The 20,748-nt window shown below is 54.5% G+C and overlaps 3 protein-coding genes across 7 annotated transcripts in view; 2 read left to right on the forward strand and 1 right to left on the reverse strand.

Annotated features, from left to right (window-relative positions):
* The window catches only part of OPHN1 (oligophrenin 1), a 55,273-nt gene extending 54,396 nt beyond the window's left edge, over nucleotides 1-877 (reverse strand). For both annotated transcript variants that reach the window (XM_062006346.1, XM_062006345.1), the window contains exon 1: nucleotides 622-877. In XM_062006346.1, coding sequence (XP_061862330.1) covers nucleotides 622-775 — 154 coding nt within the window. In that variant the 5' untranslated portion in view covers nucleotides 776-877. The remainder of the gene's footprint in view (nucleotides 1-621) is intronic.
* Nucleotides 878-1,149: 272 nt separating this feature from the next.
* On the forward strand, nucleotides 1,150-8,022 carry YIPF6 (Yip1 domain family member 6). Of its 4 annotated transcripts, none has more exons than XM_062006348.1 (7): nucleotides 1,150-1,229; nucleotides 3,032-3,160; nucleotides 3,628-3,706; nucleotides 4,087-4,129; nucleotides 4,855-4,980; nucleotides 5,083-5,240; nucleotides 5,832-8,022. In XM_062006348.1, exons 1-7 carry the CDS (start codon nucleotides 1,203-1,205, stop codon nucleotides 5,948-5,950), a joined length of 681 nt encoding a protein of 226 aa, XP_061862332.1. In that variant the 5' UTR covers nucleotides 1,150-1,202; the 3' UTR covers nucleotides 5,951-8,022. The 4 variants fall into 4 exon arrangements, with proteins under 4 accessions (XP_061862332.1, XP_061862331.1, XP_061862333.1 ...); XM_062006347.1 differs by lacking the exon at nucleotides 1,150-1,229 and adding an exon at nucleotides 1,687-1,766; XM_062006349.1 differs by lacking the exon at nucleotides 1,150-1,229 and adding an exon at nucleotides 1,852-1,931.
* A 2,858-nt stretch (nucleotides 8,023-10,880) lies between these two features.
* Nucleotides 10,881-20,748, forward strand: part of STARD8 (StAR related lipid transfer domain containing 8) — a 62,152-nt gene continuing 52,284 nt past the window's right edge. Inside the window, exons 1-2 of the mRNA XM_062006294.1 lie at nucleotides 10,881-11,295; nucleotides 12,468-13,018. Of these exons, the coding sequence (XP_061862278.1) occupies nucleotides 12,506-13,018 (513 nt within the window). The 5' untranslated portion in view covers nucleotides 10,881-11,295; nucleotides 12,468-12,505. The remainder of the gene's footprint in view (nucleotides 11,296-12,467; nucleotides 13,019-20,748) is intronic.

The following is a 20,748-nucleotide window of genomic DNA, read 5'->3' on the forward strand; positions in this document are numbered from 1 at the left end:
TCTGGACAGAGCCCTCTCATTCTCACAGCAGTCCACTCCACGGAAACAGGGATGGGTGATGAGGTGACCTGGCGTTGCCCCGGCCACACTCCACCTTGCTGAAGCAAAATAATCGACCACCTTCCCCAAAGAGGAGATTATTCCCCTTAAACAAAGGCGGTGCCTGGGAGAGCCCAGCCGGCTCCGCGGCCGGTGGCCCGCGCCACGGCGCTGCCAGCGCAGCTCGCCCGGGCGATGAGATCCGAGCCCCCGCGCAGGGCCGGCCCCGGGCCCGGGTCCGGACGGACGCTCAGACGGGGGCAGAGCGCGCTGCCCGCGGCCAGCGAGCCCTCGCTCCCCAGCGATGCTGGCGGCGGAAGCAGCGGTCGAGCACCGGGCTGCGGGGGCAGGAGGCTCCGCCGGTGGTGGGCTCCAGGAGCACGTCTGCACGGTCAAGAGGGAGAAACCCCTCTCGGCCCGGGGGGGGGGGGAGCCGCCGGCTGCTCCGCTGCCTTCGGGAGGCCCCATCCCCGGGCCCCAGCCAGCACCGGCTGCGAAGGGCGTGACGCGACCCCCGGCCCCCTCCCGCTCCCCCAGCGCTGGGGCCGCCGGGCCCCCGCCCCGCCGCCGCTCCCCGCTCACCCCGGATGGCCGCGATGAGCGCGTTGCCGTCCTTGATCACCTCCTTGATGAACTTGTTGGTCCGCTCCAGCTCCTGCTCGTAGCACTTGAGCCGCTCTCGGAAGTCGGGGCTGTCCAGGTAGCAGTCGCTGAACTCCAGCGGCGGGTGCCCCATGGCTCCGCGGCGGCCGCTCCTCCCGCCGCCGGCACCGCCGCGTTGCGGGGCGGGCGCGGCTACGACGCCGTCCCTCCGCCCCAGGCACCCCGCACCGCGGCCATGCCGCCGCCCCGGCGGGCGCCGCCCCCGGCCCTGCCCCGGGAGGCTCGGCTGGGCGCGGCTCGCCCCGCCCCGCCGGTCACTTGCCCGCGCGGGGCTCCGGGCCGTGCCGGGCACGCGGCTGAGGCTACCCCCGCGCGTCCCCGCTTCCAGCCGCCCCGCCGCTGCCGGGACTTGTAGTTCGGTGTGGCCGCAGCTGCTCAGGCTGCGCTGCCGGGGTGTACCGTTATCTCTCCGGGGGCCGCGTCGTTCACAGTAACGAACGTCTGCGGCGGGCGCTGCCAGGCGTGACCGGGCACGGGCAGCGGCCGTCGCCGCGGGAGGGATGGGCTCGGCACGCCCTCAGCGCTCGGTAAAGCCCGGCTGTTCTCTCATCTCCAGCACCGGAGCTGTCGCTCTTTGGGCTGGGTAACGCCCCGAGTCTCAGTCCCATCGCAGCCCCGGGGGACGGGCCGGGGCCGGGGCCGGGGCCGGGGCCGGAGCTGGGCGCGCAAGGACGGGGGCCGCGCCGAGACGGACCGGACACGGCCTGCGAGAGCGCCCCCCGCGGGCGGGACGGAGCAGTGTGGGGCGGGGAAGGGGCGGGGAAATGAGCGGGGAGGAGGCCGGAGGGGGCGGGGAAACGGCGGGGAGGGGCGGAGCGAGAGCGGGGATTGGTGTGCAGCAAGCGGGAGCGGGGAAAGGGGCGGAGCAAGGCACGGGGCGGGGAGATGGGCGTAATCTGTTGCGGAAGGGGCGGGGCTTTAGTGGCGCTCCGCCCCCTGTTGCCATGGACGCCGGGCGGCGCGCGCCGCATGCGCCGCGCCCGTTGATGACGTAGCACGGTCTCCACGTCGGCCGAGCGGCCAAGATGGCGGCGGCGGAGGGGAGCGGTGTCGGGGCGCCGCTGGTGAGCGCGGCGGCGGCAGCGGGCGGGGCGGCCCCGGCTACCCCCGGCGGGCCGCGGCCGGGCTCGGCTGCGAGTGGGGGCCGCGGTCGCGGCGGGGGGAGCGGACCGCCCGGGGCGTGGCGTGGCGAGGCAGGAGCGGGCCCAGCAGCGCTGCCGGAGCTGCAGGTGCTGTGGGCTCCGGGCGCGGAGGGCGCTGGGGGCCGCGCTGACTATCGCTCCCGCTCGGGGGGGTGCTGTCTGCCCCAGAGTTCGCTGGTCGGGCTGCTCCTCGTTTGCTCCCATCCCTGGCAGTGGAGCGCTTTCGCCTTCCGCCCGAGCGGAGGAAATCAGCGTCGTTACCGCTGGCGCGTAGCGGCTTTGCCGGGCTGCGGGTGCCTGTACAGCTCCTCACGAGTGGCATCCCCACGGGGTCCCTGCAGCACAGCGTGCTCGGGTGTGTCAGTGCGGCTCTACAGCGGTCGGGCGTTACCTCACTTCAAAACATAAAGGAGCTTTTAGTTCCTGTAGTTATCGCTCCAGAGGGACAGGGGGCGGCTGCAGAGAGGCCAGCCCAGAGCTACCAGGATGATCAGGGGGACTGGAGCAGCTTCCTTATGAGGAAAGGCTGCGGGACCTGGGACTGTTTAGTCTGGAGAAGAGGAGACTGAGGGGGGGAATCTCATTAATATCTACAAATATCTAAATGGTGGGTGTCAGGAGGTTGGGACAGCACTTTTTTTCCTGTTGTATCCAGTGACAGGACAAGGGGTGATGCGATGAAGCTGGAACACAAAAAGTTCCACTGAAACATAAGGAAAAACTATTTCACTGTTGAGGTGAGGGAGCCCTGGCACAGGCTGCCCAGGGAGGGTGTGGAGGCTCCTTCTCGGGAGGTTTCCACACTGCCTGGACATGTTCCTGTGCCCCCTGATCAAGGGAAACCTACTTTAGCAGAGGGTTGGACTAGATATCTCTAAAGGTCCCTTCCAACCCTACCATTCTGTGAGTCTATGAATGCTGTTTAAATAGAGCACAGCAAGTGGGTTGCTGGGAGTTACTGAGAAGACCCAGACCTGCTTTACCTGTACTTGTCTGTTCAGCTCTTTCTCCTGTGAGCTGTTTGAATGGGGCAGACAACAGCAGGGCCCTGATGTTGGCAATGTTGTACCTTTTAATTGTGAGCACTTGTTCGGTTGTTTTCATCCTAAACACATCTGGAAGACACATCAGGTGACTGTGAGCTGGCTTGTATCTCTGTCTTTCTAAAGGCTTTTTAAACCATGCAGTTTGCAGGTCTTACGGATGTGTCGATCGCTGAAGATATTCCCGTGGAAGGGGAGATCACTGTTCCTGTGGGACCCCACTCTCCTGAGGAAGACTACTCCACGCTGGATGAGCCTGTTAAAGATACTATTGTGAGTCTGTGCTTCTCTGTCTCTGGTAAAACATGTATTTTGCTGATATTGTGGCCGTTATGCAAGAACTGTATTTTTGCAGAGCTCTTTTTTCTCTGTACTTCCCCGTGAGTTTGGGGGTTTACTTGTTTTTTTTAAGAACTAGGCACGTGTAATGAGTTCTTGTGGGTCAAAGAGTACCTCTGCAAAGGCAAACTCTTCTGTCAAGTAGGATTTGCCTTGACTTTTCCAAGAGGAGCAAACAAATGCTGGTACTGAATTGGCTGTTATTAAAGGAAATCACGTTGTGGGTGTCAGGGATGTGGACAAGTTAGGCATTGTTTGTTGCAGAGGAGGCTGTAGAAATGTTTTGATAGGATCCTTTCTTGATTTACTATCAATATGCCTATATTTCTGTCTCTCTGCTTGTAGTTATGAGCTGTGATTTTTATGAAGGGATAAATCAAAGTGTTACTGGTTCATTGCAGATGAGAGATCTGAAGGCTGTTGGGAAGAAGTTTGTCCACGTCATGTATCCGAAGAAGAGCAGCACGCTCCTCAGAGACTGTACGTGTCAGGGGAGTTTCAAACCCTTCAAAGGTTGTTGTGCCAACAGGGGAAGAGTTCAGTGGAGCAGAGATTCAGAAGCATCTGCTGGTGTTCTTTTTGTTGCTGTAGGATGCTGGGTACAAATGTGACCAATCAGAGTGTTACTAAAGCTCTTACCAGTGGCACAGGTGTCGGTGTGGGGGGAACAGGGAGCTGTGGCAGGTTTGGAATGACATGTGCTATACACCAGGTGAGATGCTAAATAAGAAAATTATGAGGAAGGGTACTATGTAAAATCGTCCATGGGGAGATGGAAAAGGGACTTTATTACTCACAAGGAACTGAAACTGAGCATCTTTCTGTGGTATTTATGACTTTACCTTTTCCTTTGCTGACAGGGGATCTTTGGGGCCCTTTGGTGCTTTGTGTCTCACTTGCACTGTAAGTACTTACCGTGGGCAGGTTTGGGTTTGTGTAAAGCTGCAGTGTACGTGCTACACATCCTGCAGAAGTGATGGAGAAAGAGAGGCTGCTGTAGTCATTGGGGGATGGGAGAGGACGGTGGCTCTCGCGAGTTTCTGATCCTGCTCTGGGACATGTGCGTGCAGATCTGCCTGAGGCAGGATGGAAATGGTGCTGAGATCTGTCAGCTGAGGCACAGCTGTATCCTCTGTGCAGAAACCATTCAGTGAAGAATTAGTAAAGCTTTAGCAGAAGTACGCAGTGTAACTTAGACACTGAAATCAATGCACACTCACCGTCCCAGGTTTTGGTTTGCTCATATCCTAGAGCTATAATAAGCTTTCCTTAAGGCTTATGTGTTTTGTCATGTGCTATGCTGTCTGCTTTGAGAGGTTGCAAACTTTTGATGCCTTAATTTTCATTTTTTAGCCTGTTGTCTGTGGTTTTATTCTCCTCTGTGCTTACACAGTCTCCAAAACAAGTAAATAAGTGGGCTGAAACGTGCTCAGTTGGACCGCAGCCATTTTCCTTTCCTATTCAAAACTGGGGTTACTACTAAAAATAAGAATAGGGATGAAAAGTAATCAGTCTGCAGCCTAAGTGGGAGTCTCTTTTTTGGAGCTTCTGTTCTGTCATCTACTTCAAGTGTATGAAAACTCAGTCATCAATTGCCAATGACACCCGTTGTCTGATTCCTACCACAGGATGCTTCAGGGTGGATCAGCAGATAGTAAAGATGATGGAGGGCCCCAGTTTGCTGAAGTCTTTGTCATCATCTGGTTTGGTGCAGTTGTCATCACACTGAACTCAAAGCTTCTGGGAGGAACTATGTGAGTGTTGGCTTATTTAGTAGAAGCTAAGTTCCCCCCCATGGGTGGAGTTTCTGCAGTGCTCTTGTTTTGACCACTTTTCTGCCAATTCTGTGTCTTCAGATCCTTTTTCCAGAGCCTATGTGTGCTGGGTTACTGTGTGCTGCCCCTGACAGTAGCAATGCTGGTGTGCAGGCTGGTGCTGCTGGCGGGCTCTGGGACTGTCAGCTTCATCATACGCCTCCTTGTCGTGCTGGCGATGTTTGGGTGGTCAACGTTAGGTGAGTCCTGCTGTGCACCGCAGCACTGGGGTGTAGTGCGGTGCTGAAGGAAGGGAAGGGACCTGCACATGTTCTATTGGGCACAGCCAATGGCTATTGTAGGTTAAAGTGTTTCCTGGGCTGCTGAAGTGGTGCAGAAATAGTTCTTCCAATGCTTGTGTTGGCAGAGGTTCAGCCTCTGCCTAAACTGCTGTTGATTTTCATGGTCATATGCAAATTGCTATCACCAGAGGGATGATACTTTAATGTTAAAGCCCATGTGAGACTGCTGGATATTTTATTCTGTGATCTGTGTTATAAATACTATTAGAAAGTGGTAGTTTCAAAGAGATGCATTGGCATTGTTTCTCCAGTTCTTAATCTGTAAGTCTGACTCTTGTTACAGGACATTAATCAGCGTTTCTCTTTCTGTATGATGAAGTTTTTATTGCTGGTGATAGACCACTGGTACTGAGCAATGGGTTACTCTGTTTTCTCTTTCAGTGTAATTGTAATGCAGATCTTAATTCAAAACAGGTAACAACTCTGCAGTGGATCTCAGCCTTTTAGTTTGATGCTGCTCATGTTTCTAGTATTTTTCTTTTCCACCAGCATCTACAGCTTTCCTGGCAGACAGTCAGCCTCCCAACCGCAAAGCTCTTGTCGTCTACCCCATCTTCCTCTTCTACTTTGTCATCAGCTGGATGATTCTCACCTTTACACCTCAGTGATCTTTGTTCAGAAGAGACTGTGTAGTACAGACTGGAGTTTGTCATGAACGCTGCAGTTAATCATTGGCTTTATCTCTTTCTAATTTATATATATAGAGGCATTGTAAAAAGGCAGGTTATGGGATAAAGCCAGACAACTGCAAAAATTGGTCATTTGTGTGTCCCTCTTTTTGAAAGATACAGAGGTCCAGCTGCTGAGGGGTTTTTGTTTAGCCCTGCTCTTTAGTTAAATAAGAAATGCCTGCTGTGAGAGGGATTCTTCTGCCTGAGGAGCGGAGCGGGAGATGCTGGAATTGAAGGCGTTGGGTAGATGAAGATGAAGTGACAGGACTGCACACCGTGGCAGGAGTCCTGCTTGTGCTTGGATTCTCACTGAAGACAAATATGCCTTATGAAATAGTAGAACTTTGTTGCTGTTATGTGTTGGGTAGGGAAGAAATGTGTTTGACTCCCTTTTTGTTGACTTACAGAGTGGTGAAATGTGTATGACGTGTTTTGTAGGACCGTGAGCTTTCACTTTGGAACTTCAGCAAAAAATAAGTTGCGTCCATTCCACAGTTAACTGAAGCTGGGCAGCGGGGAACTGCCTTTGTTCAAATCCATGTACTGTGTATTTGTTTCATCCCTTCATATGTAAAGAAAGAGTGTTTCAGCCAGATGCCTTCAACACCATAGTGACACTGATGAATCTGGGTGTCTCCGCAGAGGGAGCGTATTTACACTGGATAGTTACAGATATTCTCATGTGACAATAGATTAGAGAGTTAAAAGCCCTGGAGAAAGTGTCAAAACTGGTTTGCAACAGGGACTTGGCTGTTACTCTGCATCTTGGGAATAGGAAATTGTCAGGAGAGCACCCAGTAAAGTGAATATGGATGTTAAAGAAGAGAGTAAGTTTGAGATAAGTGGAAGTGTCGGTACCTGGGGTGTTTGGGTGCTAACATGCCAGGGCTGATGCCCACGACTTATGGGTTGGAGGAAGGAAAGTAAATAATGCTGAAGGCAGTGTCTGCTGTGAAGGAGGATGTGAATTCTCAACTGCTCATGGGTGACTTTGCCTTTGGTTGTTTCAGCATAAATGCCTGCAGGTTTGCATACTGTTTCATTGTTGTTACCATGAGATATGAGAAACTTTTCTGTGGGTTTGGGATGGGGTTTTTTTGCTTGATACCTTTTATAAGAGGGGAGGTGGCTTTATTCTCCTGTTCTCTTGAGGCGCACAGACGTACCCCTGCCTGGAGAACAACACGTGGATGTACAAGCGTGTCCTTTATATTTCAGCGTAGGGACTGAGACCTGGAGAACTGCTTAGTGAAGACTGTACAGGAAATATTTGTGTTGTCTGTTATTTTCAGTAAGCAATGCAAAAGGAGGGCTTTGAAAGAGCTGGGTGGGGAAAGCTGCTCTTAAAATGTTACTTTTCCTGAAAAGGAACATTTTGTTCCCTTTTTCCTATAGTAATGCAACCAGGCCTGGAATTGGTGGCTGTGGGTCCTGCTGAGGTGTAAATATGCATAACTTATATTTGTATATATTAAAAATTGCAATTTCTGCTATAAACACTTTGAGTATTTGGTAGTTGGGAAGGAAATTCCTGAACATGCACATTGGAAGCATATGTTGGCACTTCTGGGAGCGTGGAGAGGAGGAAGGAAGAATCAGGTGCTCTCGGCCAGGCTGATGGCAGCATCCATGGACAGGGGTGCACAATGGAAACAGGGACATTTCAGTCCTCCAGTAAGTTATTACTGGTATGGAATGCAATGTTCTTCTTTTAAGTGTGCAGCTTTCCATTGCTTTAAGCCTCAGTTTAGCTTTGTAAAGCTGAAATATTCAAGGGAAGTAGACAGTAAAGCTGTTGATGGCTACAGTGGGGTTCAGAGCCACGTCTGTCTGTCCTGTCACAGCTCAAGAATTTAACCATAATCCTTGGAATTCTGTCTCTAACAGTGTCTTGTGACTTCAGCTGATAGTATATCTGGAAGTTAACTGATGCAGCATTTAAGTGATCCACTGTCTTTTCAAAAAGAAGGAAAATGATTTTGGGAAGGAATTAAAATGCCAGCTTTTTCCTTGCTTGTTTTTCACTTGGATACAAATCTCGTGGTGGTGGTCTGTCCTGTGACATTTCTCTTGTGTAAGCCAAGAGCAAAGGAAATTGTTTTTTATAGTCATCAGTCTTACTTCTCAGGTGGTCACCAAAGTGTTTAGTTGAGAAGTGTTTCTAACTGGAAAGAATAGGCAGAAAAACACTGGTTATACAGTGAAGGTGGGGTTTCTTTTGGTTGGTTGGTGTTAGACTCATGGCAGCCATCGTCTTCAAAAGCTGTAAAGTCTTTAAGTGGGTTTCTATCACTAAAGATGTAACTTGCCCTGAGGTTTTAGGCTGCAGGATGCAGGGAGGAAACTACATTTTCTGAGTGTTCATGCTTCCAGTTGAATAAAGCTAGATGTCCTGTGGTGCGGGGGTTAATAATTGTTTCCTTTGGCAGAGAGTAGAGGATGCTCATGTGCTTGGCCAGGAGTTGCTGTAGCTCATTGCCTGACTCCCCTTGCTTGCCTCAGCTTTCTGTGGGGTGAGATCTGCTGGACACCAATATGCTTAAAATATCTTGTCAAAAATAATTTCCCCACCACAATGTTGTGATTGGTTCTGGAAGAGCTTCACCCAGAGTGGCTTGGCAGTTCAGCTTTAGATGATAATCCATTGGAAAATGTAGCCCTCAGAAAGTGGAGCGTAGTTGCTGGGAAAGGCAGAGAGAGCAGACGATGAGCGCCCGTGAAAACGAGCATCGGATCGATGGGCTGAAGACTGTGATGTGGCTGCAGAAAAATGAAGAAGCCCCAGCTGGAGTTTATTGCTCGGCTGAACTTTGGTTTTGTAGAGGCACCACTTTGAGAGAATAGTCTTGCCCCTCAGCAAGCGGGTGGTTCCGAAATGAAGTAGATATGGGCACATAAAGGCATGGCTGAAAAACTCCTGGTTTAGGCAGGTGAAATACCTCGAGCTTGTTTGGCATTTTAGACTGACCAGAGCTTCTGTCCATGATAGTCCTGTAACAGAGTGGTGTTACATGGGAGTGCTGAGCCTGCTCGCTCATCGAGGGCTTTTTCACCTTGTTCAGCCAGTTGTGAGACTCATTCCTCCAACAATGTGTGCAGGTAAGTAATCCTTATCCACAACGTGGGTTTTTAATTTGCTCTGAAAGTGTATGTGGTAACTCAGCATCGTGCTCCCCAAGGGGGAAACGTCTCTTCTTTAAAGCTGACTGAGAGAAGGGTAGCAAGGAGAAATGCAGATGTCTTTAATGAAATGTTTACCTCTTCTGTAACATGGATGATTTTTTGATGCATAAATCAGGCTTTCTTTCCTACTAAGATTATTTTTAAACTGTTTACCAATGGAAGTTGTGTTTGAGTTTCATTTTCATCTATTTAATACCAATGAGAAGAATTCATTTGTTTTAACTTTATAAATTAAAACACACTTGAAAGGTGCGTGGGCTGTCATGTGTGTGGAGTCAGGGTTCTGTGGCCGCTGTACCTGTGGTTGGTGGTGAGGAGTGGGCTGTCCCACGGGACGGGAGGGGAGCTGCAGGGCTGGTGGTCGGTGGGTGGGTGGGCAGGAGGCAGCCCCGCCTGGCACAGCCTCTCCTGAGGCACAGGGGCAGGGGTTCTGCTTGGACAAAGAAAGGTATTTTACACAGCCTGGGAGTTAAGGTGGAGCAGAACCCAGCTGAGTTCTCTACTGCTGTGTCTGTGCAATGCTGTGGCACTTCTGGTTCCTGTGTTGGCTTCAGTGAGCAAACAGAAGCTGGCGGGAGTGCCAGGCTGAGGTACAAATCCCCAATCCCTTTTCTCCGGGAGCGTTGCTGGTGTTGGGGGTTGGTGTTGGGGGTTGGTGTGGGGGTTGGTGGTGTGTCCTGGCTGGTCTTGGCTGTTTTCTTGGAGCGAGGACCAGAGAGAGCGTTTGGTCTGGATCAGCGCTTCTGTGTTCCGTCAGGGGACAAAGCCCAGCAGCTCCTGTCGCAGACCCCCAGTGCCAGGGAGACCCAGACTCCGCAAGACCTTGGGGCCTTGGCTGTGCCCCTCGGTGTGTGCTCATCGAAGCTGAGCCAGGACATGTTTGCTGGTGCTTAGATCTCGCCTGTACTGCTGTGTGGTGTCGGACTGTGCTGGGCAAGGAGCGCTGTGCTGCCTCACCCTCAGGCAGGTGTTCAAGCAGGGGACCCCAGCCTCAGGGGAGGGACTGAAAGGTGAGGGGCCTAAATGAGGCACATGTGGAGAGGAAACCGGGTAGGAAGGCAGCCTCATAAATGAATAGCAACTAAAAACCTTCCCTGAGCAGTACTGGAGCTTGAGACAACCACCAGACGCGTGCCCGTGCTCCTGCAGCGTGTGCGGGGCTGCCAGCGGGGTCTCTGCCAGGCCTGACCCTGGCCTCAGCAGCTTCCCACGGCAGCAGCGCTGGGCTGCCCACAGCCTAGGGCCCTCCGTTGTTCCCCGGGAGAGGCCAAAGCTTCCCGTGCTCACAAGAGGGCAGCAGGTCTGCAGGCCCTCAGAGCTTGGCCCTTCCTCTGCCTTGGCCTTTTGTGTTCCCAGCGCTGCAGGTTTGTGGCCTCTGTTGAGGGAAAGGTCTCGGAGGTGAGTCCTGGGCATCCTGCCTCTCTTCCTCCCAAGGTGTTCCTGGATGGTAGTAACTACACTTTATTTGGATAAAGCTCACACTTCGCCTTTTTTCACCCCAAAGATACTATTTTAAGGCAAATACTCTGTGTGCTGGATTGTAGATTAGCGCAAATGACGGGTGTCAGTGGCAGCTGGGGAAATGACTTCCCCAGTAAAGTCAGGGAGTCGCTCATCCAGTGAAACTGTTGGCTACTGGCCCAGCGAACACACACAATTCCTGACCTTTGCTTTTCTTGACAGGTGACTGATGAAAGGACTGCAGAGGCTGGAAGTCAAGCCTGAGACTGCTAAATCTTCACACCATTTGCACCCAGCCCAGAGGCAAGGCTGGGAGTGTGCGTGCTGGGAGTGTGCATGCTGAGAGTGTGCGTGCAGAGGTGCAGCTCTCTGGGGTGCTGCCTTCCCTGGGAGTGTGGCAGGAGCAGCAAGGGGAGCTGGTGGAGCACTCAGCACCAAGCAGAGCAGCGAGGGGAGCTGGAGGAGCACTCAGCACCGAGCAGAGCACCGACGGGAGCTGGTGGAGCACTCAGCACCAAGCAGAGCAGTGAAGAGAGCTGGAGGAGCACTCAGCACCGAGCATAGCAGTGAGGGGAGCTGACTGGCATGCTGATCTGAGCAAAGGGAGCTGGCCAGGCACGTTGCCTTGAGCAGAGCAGGTATCTCCAGAGATAACAGCCCAAGGGCTGAGTGTGGCTGGGAGCTTGTACACGTGAGGCTACTGGTGTTGGCAGAATGATGCATTGACCCTTAGGTCTGCCATCTGCTTGTCTAGAGGCAGTGCACCCGCTGCATGGGGAGGGAGTGATGGGGGTAAGGAAAGCCTTGTTTCCAGGATTTGCTCAAGATTTTGTTGTCAGTCCCAGTGAGAATAAAAAGCTATGAAAAATGCACCTGCCCATTGGGGAAGGATAACTTCCTGATTTACATCCTGGTTGTTTTCCTTGAACCTTGTCACCCTCTGGCTGTGTTTCAGAGTTCAATGCTATTTGCACATAGAGGAAAGTGAACAGGGATGGGTTTGTTCAGTGTGTTACAGCCTCCCTGTGCCTGGCACCTTGGCACATGTGCCTCTCTAAGCCTCCTGTGTCTGACAAGCTGCTGTTTGTGCAGGCTGGGAGCTGACTGTCAACACCAGCCTTAGGGACAGTGAGGCAGATGTGGACAGGCAGCAGCTGGGCAAAGTCCTGCCACTCTGATGCTCCCTCCTCACCACAGCATTGGCAGCAGGGGCTGAGCTCTGCCAGTGCTGCTGCCAGGCCTGTGCTTATGCCAGTCCATGGAGAGATGGAGCAATCATTGTCTGTCTTGGCTGAACCCTGCCAAGGGGTTCAAAGCCCATCTCTTCCCCTGTGCTGCATTGCTAGCAGTATGAAGAACATAACATGAACACAAGTCCCTACTAAAAGCTTAAAGAGACCTCTCTATTTTGAGAGAAGTGAGAACTACAAAATGAATGTTGGGGAAAGACTGTGCAGCAGCCCCAGTGTGATTGTGAGGGTAAGGCCCCTTGCAGTGGTGTGCTAGCAGACAAAATCTAGGGAACTGATGCAAAATGGACAGCTGTTGTCAGCTGCTGCTGTTCCAATGTGCACAAGGTGTTTTAAAGGCCCTGTTGGCCTGACTGGAGATGAGGCTAGTAGAGCTGTGCAGGGTGCTGCCACCTCAGAAGGAAATGGTGCAGGGTCTGCATGCTCCAGGTCCTTGCCTGGAGTAAGGGCCATTGCATCCCTTTCTAATCAAATGCAATGGGAAAGAAAATGAGGAAAAGCCAAATAAATGTCATCTGCTGAGTGATTCATGCTAAGAAATCATGTTTTCCCATTGCCAGCCTTCCCATTACCCAGCGGTGGGTTCTGTCCATGGGCAATGAAGGCGAGGAGTGCCAAAAGCCAGGCAAAGCCCTTTGCAGCTCCAGGCCCGTGGGATGGGCGGCTCCCTTTGCACTCTTCGGTCAGTGAGGAAGATGAAGAAGGTGTCTATGGCTTCTTCTGCTGGAGGAGCAGCGAGCGCAGTCCTGAGGCTGAGCCTGCCTGTGTGTCAACAGGGGACAGCCCCTTGCCCTCGCCGGGTGGGCCTTTCGTCAGGATAACCTGGGGGCTCCAGCCAAGGTTCAGCAGCCTCACAGAGTGTGGTGCAGGGCATGGAGGGGATGCTGCAAGCCAGAATATATTTTTTGACAGTGGTGAGATGTCGGCTTTTGAACTTTCTCAGACAAAGCATAAGCATGTGCTCAAGCAGAGTGAAGCACATCCAGTGCAGCAGTTCAGTCTGCTCCATGCAGACCTTGGGACAGACCACAGCATCCCAGGCTGGAAGGATGATGAGGATAATGCCTTCTTTCTGTCTTCTGGGGAAGCAAAGATGTGGCCCAGCTGGCTGGTAAGTGCATCTGTCTTTCAGGCATATTTGCAACCAGAATTGAGTGTGGTGACAAGTGAGGCACCCAACTGGTCCTGACGCTGGGGAGCTCCTGGCAGGTGTCAAGCACCTTTGCCTTCTCTCTACACTTAACTCCTGTTTCAGGCCAGTGAAGTGCAGTTCAAATCCAGTGCTTGGGGCTGACTTCACACCTTTAACAGTCTTATGCCTTGTGAGATTTCTGTTCAATTAGGAACCAAATTCCTGCTCACCCTGGGGCAGTGGTTGAGGGGAGCAGGGAGAGAATCAAGGGACTGAGGGCAAAAAGCATTCCCTGAGGGCTTGCAGGAAAGGCTGTTGGGACAAGCAGCTCTGGCCTGAAAAATCACTGCTGACTGGTTTCCACTGTGTTTGGGTTTGGTTGCTCCAGGCTTCTGCAGTTGTGGACCAGTGGGCTCCTGAGTGGGATCCCCTGCCTCTTGTATCTGTGCTCCTTGTGCATTGCTTCTGTCTGTTGGGGTCCCAGGAAGATTTCTTCCCCTCCTTTTAAGTCCCCTTGTTTAACAAGAAACTTGTACAAGCACATGTACCCTGGAGGGCTCCAGCACCCGGGCCAGGTGGCTCCTGGGGCTGAACTGCCTTCTTGCAGGAGCCAGCAGAGCTCACAAGACTTGTGCCAGGGCTCCTCCTGGGCAGTCTGCAGGAGCAGTCCCTGCTCCTTCCCTGGCAGGACAATGTCCCTTGTTTGGGTTTTTCCGCTGCCACCCCAGAGATGGGAAATCCCTCCCTTGGTCTGTGCCCCGTGTGTGACTCCCTGGCAGGTGCTGCTCCTGCCTGGTGGTGGCTCTGCCCAGCACACTTTGCTCCATGTGAAGGAAGGAAGGAGAGGAGCTGCTGCTGGGCTCCTCTGTGCTGCTCCCGCCGGCGCCAGCGCTGCCTGACGTGAGCCGGGAGCCTGTGATGAACTCAGTGGTTTCTACAAGAAAAAGGCAGAGGCTGCATTTTCAGAGCTCAGCAAGAGCCGCTGGGTTTCACTTGTGTTGTGTTTCCTGGTTCTTTTCTAGTCTCGTTCTGGTGTTTTGTGCTGCTGTCTCAGGATCATAAACAGATGGTGCAATTATTTATACCAGGCACTTATTTAAAACCTGCCTCTCCCCATAATTCAGTCTTCCTTTGGCAAAACAAACGCAGCTGAGAGCTGGGATGGGGTCATTGCCTCTTTCTTTCTAAGGGTTTCTGAATCCTTCACAGCAGCGGCAACAGAAGCCTGAGGCAGCACAGCCCTGTCTGGCACCCAGCCCATGGGCAGGATGAGGCCTGGGGAAAGGAGCACAGGGACAGGGGTGAGAGTGGAGATGGGGCAGAGGCTGCTGGCTCCTTGGAGGTGGCTCAGGCTCAACAGACCCAAAGAATCGTTGTCATTTGGAAAGTAAAGGTGGTTTTGTTCGTGATGTGCTTTGTTAAGGGCCTTGGGACCTGACTCTGGGTGTTTGGGCTTGGCTGTTTCCAGGCTGGTGTGTCTGAGCCCAGGGAAGCAGCACCTGTCTGTGTGCCCCCGTGCCTGGCCCTGGCTGGCACAAGGCTGTGCAGGCAGGCTGCGTGGCTCGGCGTGGTCTCAGCCCTCAGGACAGACATCCCACTCCTTTAATCTTTGCTTCCTTTGCTTTTCCTCTTCTGCCTCTCAATTAGCTTTGGAGCGAGGAACCAGAGCATCCAGCTCAGCCCTCCAGCACGGGGCTGAGAGCAGGACACTTGTGCTGGGAGGAGCCTGGTGGCTCCAGCAGCTGGGGGTCTGGGACAAGAAAAGAGTTTGCTGTGAAATAATAAAGCTTTTGTGTGTGTGAGGCTTTGCATAAAGGGTTTTCTGAAGCTGCCTCTGAGTTTTTCTGGCGTCCCCAAAGGTTGGCAGCAGCGAGTGTGGCTCCTGTCCAGCCCTGGAAATACCCCTGGGCTGTGATGCCAGTGGTCATGGGATGGGCACTTGCTGTTTCTGAGCAAGAAACATCTCCCTTTACTCATGCAGTCAATGGCCTGAAGAAGGGGCATCCATGTGACAGTGGCTTTGACTGAAATGATGCCCAGAGAAGCTGTGCTTGATGCTGGTTCGTTTTAAATGGCTTCTGTGATGCTCCTGAGTGGGCAGAGCACTGTGCCTTCACCATGCTGGCCCCAGCTGCCTCTGCCCAGGGCTCCCTCTCAGCTTTGGTGTGTTTGTTGTCTGGGTACCTGCAAGGCTGACCCCTTAGCAAGGAGGGTGCCCTGGCCAGGCAGAGGATTGGGCACAGCCCTTGGTTTGTGGTGGCATTCCTCTGGAGACCTCAGAGTGCTGGGGTGTGGCAGCAGAACCTGGTAGTCATACTGGGCACAGGATGGCTTGCAGAAACCTTTGAGTCTCATCACCTTTGTGCTTCCACCTGCCCCAGGGATGAACATCCTGCTGCTTGGGGCCATCGGGGAATTTGACTTCTGGCTCTGCACGATCGGCTGTGCTGGACAGGATTTGCCTCCAAGTTTGGGTGTGGGAAACTTGGTGCATGGATGGTCCAACCCTGCGTGAATGAGAAGAGGCTGGATGTGAATTTGTCACGGAGGGTTAAGCTTGCAAAGACCTGCCCTTGCTTGCAGAGCACTGCACCTGACAGAGATGCCTCTGCCCTGTTAATGAATGCCAAACCTCAGCCAGGCTTTGGGCTGGGCTCTGACCCAGACAACAGCTGTCCTTAGAACTATATGCAAAAATATACGAGCAGGTCAAGTGTAGTTTATTAAATGGTGTTTGATTGTGCAAGCCTGAAAGACAGATGTGTCTGTGTTGCCTGGGATTACTTATTTTAGCTGCCGAGCATGCTGTGTAGCAGAGGCAGGTGGCCAGGCAGGGGCAGGAGCCTGCCAGCCCCCCTGGGAAGCCCTGCCACAGGGCAGTTTGGGTTTGGCTTTGGCAGGAGGGTGTTGCTTTGTGTGCTGTGGCTGCTGCTCTGCTGACCAGGGGAAGGGCTCCTGGGCAGCCCCCAGTGATAACACCTGCCTGGGCCTGAGCTCCTGCAGACAGCCCTGGTGCTCCTGCCTGTCCCTGCCAGCCAGCCTGGGGCAGACTCAGGCAGTTCCCTGGGGCTGGCCTCTGGCTGGCCCAGCCCCTTGCTTTCTCTCCATGGCCGTAGGAGCCTCCCTGCTCTTGCTAACAAGAAGAGATGCTCCCGATTCCTGGTGCTGGGCTGGCGCCTGCCTGCTGGAGCAGAGGATTAATGTCCCCGCCAGGCTCCAGCAGCTCAGTAACATTCCCATGGGCAGGGGAAGCTGCCTTGGGAGAATTCTGCTTATGCCACATAAAAATGCAGCCTGTATTATATTTCTTTTTATCTCCAAGGTGCCTATAGGAAAACTATGGCATAGCAGCAGATTTTGGCTGGAGCCCTGTCTTGAGTGGGAGCCATTGTAGGCTCTACCCAGACACTCTTTAGGTGCTTGAATACAGAGTTAAAAGTGGTCAGGTCTCAAAAAAAGCCATTTTCCTTCTGTGTCACTTGGGTCCATTTGTAATTTGTGTGACTTGTCTGTAGTCCCAGAATCCCAGAGTGACAGGGTGGGAAGGGCCTTGCAGAGCTCATCCAGCCCAGCCCCTTGCTAAAGCAGATTCCCCTCGGCCGGGGGGCACAAGGCCTCATGCTGTCCTGGCCCCAGCAGCCAGGCAATGTATTCATAGCTTGTCTGTCACTCCTCAAAGTAGAAGCAGCAACTGCCCTGCTGGAAATAACTTTCCTTTATCCATAAGTGGGCTCCTGGTTTGCACAAGTGTATGTGTTGAGGCTGATCGTGTTGGGTGGTGCACTTGAGCCTGACTTGAGTCAAAACTACTCCTTGGAAGATCCCCCTCCCTTGGCATCCCTCCTGGTGCTGTGTGTCCCTAGGAGTGTGGGGCCAACCCGCTCCCCAGGCCCATGGCTCCCGTGTAGTCTCTTGTGTGGCTGGGGCCACTACTAGTGGGATGTTTGGCAAGGTCTGGCTGAGCTACAAAGGGCAGGAGCCCTGTTACGAGCAACAGACTGAGGTACCTGTTCCAAGGGATGACCTGTCATCTGTTTCAGTGGTTTGTTTCAGAATCAAAGGCAGCCATGGGGCAGCGGGAGGCTGGGGAACTTCTACTGCTCTTCAGGATATCTCAGTGGGCTTCCCATGGTCCAGCCCTTGTGGTGCCTGGTGCCCCTTTAGTAGCAGGACACCAAACCCAGCAGGGCTGTTGGCCTCTTGGCTGGAGCCCAGCTCTGATCTCCATGCTGGGGGTGGCATTGTGGCCCCAGCCCCGGCCGTGGGGACCGTGTGCTGCACCGTCCTGAGCAGAGCCCTCGCAGCCCCTCGTCTTTGGACACGGGGGATGGTCTGTTGCAAGAGGGATCTGGCCCCATCCTTGGTGTGGCCTGGTCTCTGCAGCCTCCCTGGTGATGCTTTTCACAGGCAGCAGTTTTAGGTCTCCTCCATCCCTCCTTCTCCCCCGTTGCAGTGGCTGCCCCTGCTGCCAGCGCCGCCACGGCCATTCCACCGTGTTAAAAGAAAAGGGTTTCTGTTCCCACTATGCTAATAGGGCAAATGCCTGCTCTGCAGCAGCTGCTCCCTTCCTGACCTCGGGGAAATGCCTGCACACAGCAGCCAGTGGAAAATCACGGCGTGGGAGCAGCTGGCGGGGTGCAGCGTGGCCCCTGCTCACACCCCTGCAGATGTCCTGTGTGTCCCCAGGAGCTGGGCTGCTCCTCGGGAGCAGAACCAGCAGTGCTGCTGCTTCTCTTGCCAGTGAGGCTGCTGCCTGGCAGGCTGCTGGCCTCTTGCTGCTGCTGATACTGTGCCCAGGTGCTGCTGAGCAGCTCCTGAGGCAGCAACAGCTCCTCAGTGGGACAGGGTTGGCTCCGGGCTGCAGGTGCTGGGCCAAGGGGATCCTCAGGGATGAGCTGTTATGAGAAGCTGCTGTACCCATCCTCCAAAACACCATCCCTGGCCCATGACTCAGGGACAGAGGTCTGATCAGTGAGCATCTCAGTGCCTGCCCCAGCTCTGGGCAGGGCAGGCACCTGCCCTGTGGGCAGCTCTTAGTGAGCCTGTGCAGTGTGGGATTTGCCTTTGAACCAGCCTGTCAAAATTAACTTGAGCTTTGAAATGGGCTCTCGTGTAAGAAGGAAGGTTGTAGTGATGCATATGCATATGCATATACATATAGAGAGAGAATTGATAGGAATGGCTTTTGTTCTTCCTGTGGGTGCCTGTGGAGTGGGTACATTAGAGACATTGGAGCCATGTCCTGGTGTCACTTGGCAAAGACACCCGCTTCAGAGTGTCCAGCCCCAGCCCCTTTGCAGGGGATCCAGTCCCCAGGACCTGCTCTCACTGAGGGTGGAAACCTGGTGTGCTAAAGAAGGACCCCAGATGTAAAATTACTTGGATGTTTTTAGGATGACTGGATAGGAAGGAAGAAGCTGCACAAGTATGCAGAAGCCTCTGGTTTGTCTCCCAGGCCCTGGGAAGGAGATGACTCTCTTCTCTTTGCGTTGACCTGGGATGTTTTGCTCTGGGAGGAAGCAGGAGAAGGACAATACAGCCAGAGTGGGCAGGGTTGTGTCTCTGGTGGGCTGGTTAGGGTTAGAGCTGCGGGGCTGCCCCTCTTTCCATGAGGCTTTCCCTGGGCCTGGCAGGGCAGAGCCGTGGGTGCCACCAGGCCATGGCTACGGCACAGGTGGCTGTTCGGTGCCTGAGGTGCCTGTGCCAGCCAGGACGGGCAGGCACTGTCCTCCCCCAGCAGCACCGTGAGCCTCAGCCGGGGAGAGGAGCCCAGCGGGGCAGAGCCCGGCAGTGCCACAGTCCCTGCAGGGTCACACTCTGAGAGCTGCCTTCAGCCCCCACCCTGGCAGAGACTGAAGGGCAGGAACGTGTCTCCCACACTGAAACTGTGCCGAGGGCCCGAGTGCTGGTACCCGCCAGCCTGTGCCCCTGCCCGCTCCCTGCTGCCGTGGCACCGGGCACTGCAGCGCTGTGTCAGCAGTACCCAGGGAGCTGGCTGGTGATGTCTGGAAGTGGGCACTCATCCCAGCTGCCTTCATCGACCACGGGGCAGCATGTGAAAGTCCTTAGAATGAAACCTGTGGCCCTTGAGACAGCAGTGAGGGTGGCTGGCTCACAGGCAGCAGCAGCTGTTTTTAACTTCACTCTCCAGTCTGCTGTGGGTAACGTGACCCCAGGCAAGCATCTTGTAGAGGTGAGACTCTTCCCAGCCCCAGGCATTTAAAGGAGGAGAAAAGAGGCTGATGCCCAAAGCTTCCACTATGCCTCAGTGCCCCCAGCCCCACTGCACTGGCCAAGGACTGCAGGGGACACAGGCAGAGGAGCTGCAGCCGTGCCAGGCCTGGGAGCTCTGCCAAAATGCTGCTGAGGAATGAGCGAGGGAGAGATGGAAGGGGGCAGCTGGAGCCAGCCTGGGACTGATGCCGCCTGCCTGCTGCTGCCAGGGGTGTGCCGGTACTGCCAGGACTGTGTCAGTACTGCCAGGGCTGTGCTGGTGCTGGGGCTGTGTCAGTATTGCCGGGATTGTGCTGGTGCTGGGGCTATGTCAGTACCACTGGGGCTGTGTCAGTACTGCCAGGGCTGTGCTGGTGCTGGGGCTGTGTCAGTATTGCCAGGGCTGTGCTGGTGCTGGGGCTGTGTCAGTACCACTGGGGCTGTGTCAGTATTGCCAGGGCTGTGCTGGTGCTGGGGCTGTGTCAGTATTGCCAGGGCTGTACTGGTGCTGGGGCTGTGTCAGTACCACTGGGGCTGTGTCAGTATTGCCAGGGCTGTGCTGGTGCTGGGGCTGTGTCAGTATTGCCAGGGCTGTGCTGGTGCCGTGTCAGTACCACTGGGGCTGTGTCAGTATTGCCAGGGCTGTGCTGGTGCTGGGGCTGTGTCAGTATTGCCAGGGCTGTGCTGGTGCCGTGTCAGTACCACTGGGGCTGTGTCAGTATTGCCGGGGTTGTGCTGGTGCTGGGGCTGTGTCAGTACCACTGGGGCTGTGTCAGTATTGCCAGGGCTGTGCTGGTGCCGGGGCTGTGTCAGTATTGCCAGGGCTGTGCTGGTGCTGGGGCTGTGTCAGTACCACTGGGGCTGTGTCAGTATTGCCAGGGCTGTGCTGGTGCTGGGGCTGTGTCAGTATTGCCAGGGCTGTGCTGGTGCCGTGTCAGTACCACTGGGGCTGTGTCAGTATTGCCGGGGTTGTGCTGGTGCTGGGGCTGTGTCAGTACCACTGGGGCTGTGTCAGTATTGCCAGGGCTGTGCTGGTGCTGGGGCTGTGTCAGTACCACTGGGGCTGTGTCAGTATTGCCAGGGCTGTGCTGGTGCTGGGGCTGTGTCAGTACCACTGGGCCACGCCAGTACTGCTGAGGATATGGGGGGCTGGGAGCAGCTTGGGTTTGTGGGCTGCTTTGGGTACCCGGTGCTGTGTTCTCCAGGTGGGTGCAGCTTTTCCAGCTCTGCTGTGTCATGGTGTCCTGTGCTCCTGTCCCTGCATTGTCTCCTTGCTGCTGCTTCCCAGGAGCTGGAACTGCTGTCTGCTTCACCATGGAGGGCAGCAGTGAGGCTGGCCCCGATGTTGCTGGAACTGTGATTTGGGATCTAAGCAGGCCCCTTTGGCTCAGCACTTGTGGTGGCCATGGCCAGGAGCTGCCACACACCATGGCACATCCTGTGCTTGCACTGCCACTGACCTGGGTCCTGCCAGCCATGGCCTGCTGGTACTGTGC

Source organism: Colius striatus, chromosome 13 (assembly GCF_028858725.1).
Source record: "Colius striatus isolate bColStr4 chromosome 13, bColStr4.1.hap1, whole genome shotgun sequence".
In the NCBI taxonomy this organism is placed as follows: domain Eukaryota; kingdom Metazoa; phylum Chordata; class Aves; order Coliiformes; family Coliidae; genus Colius; species Colius striatus.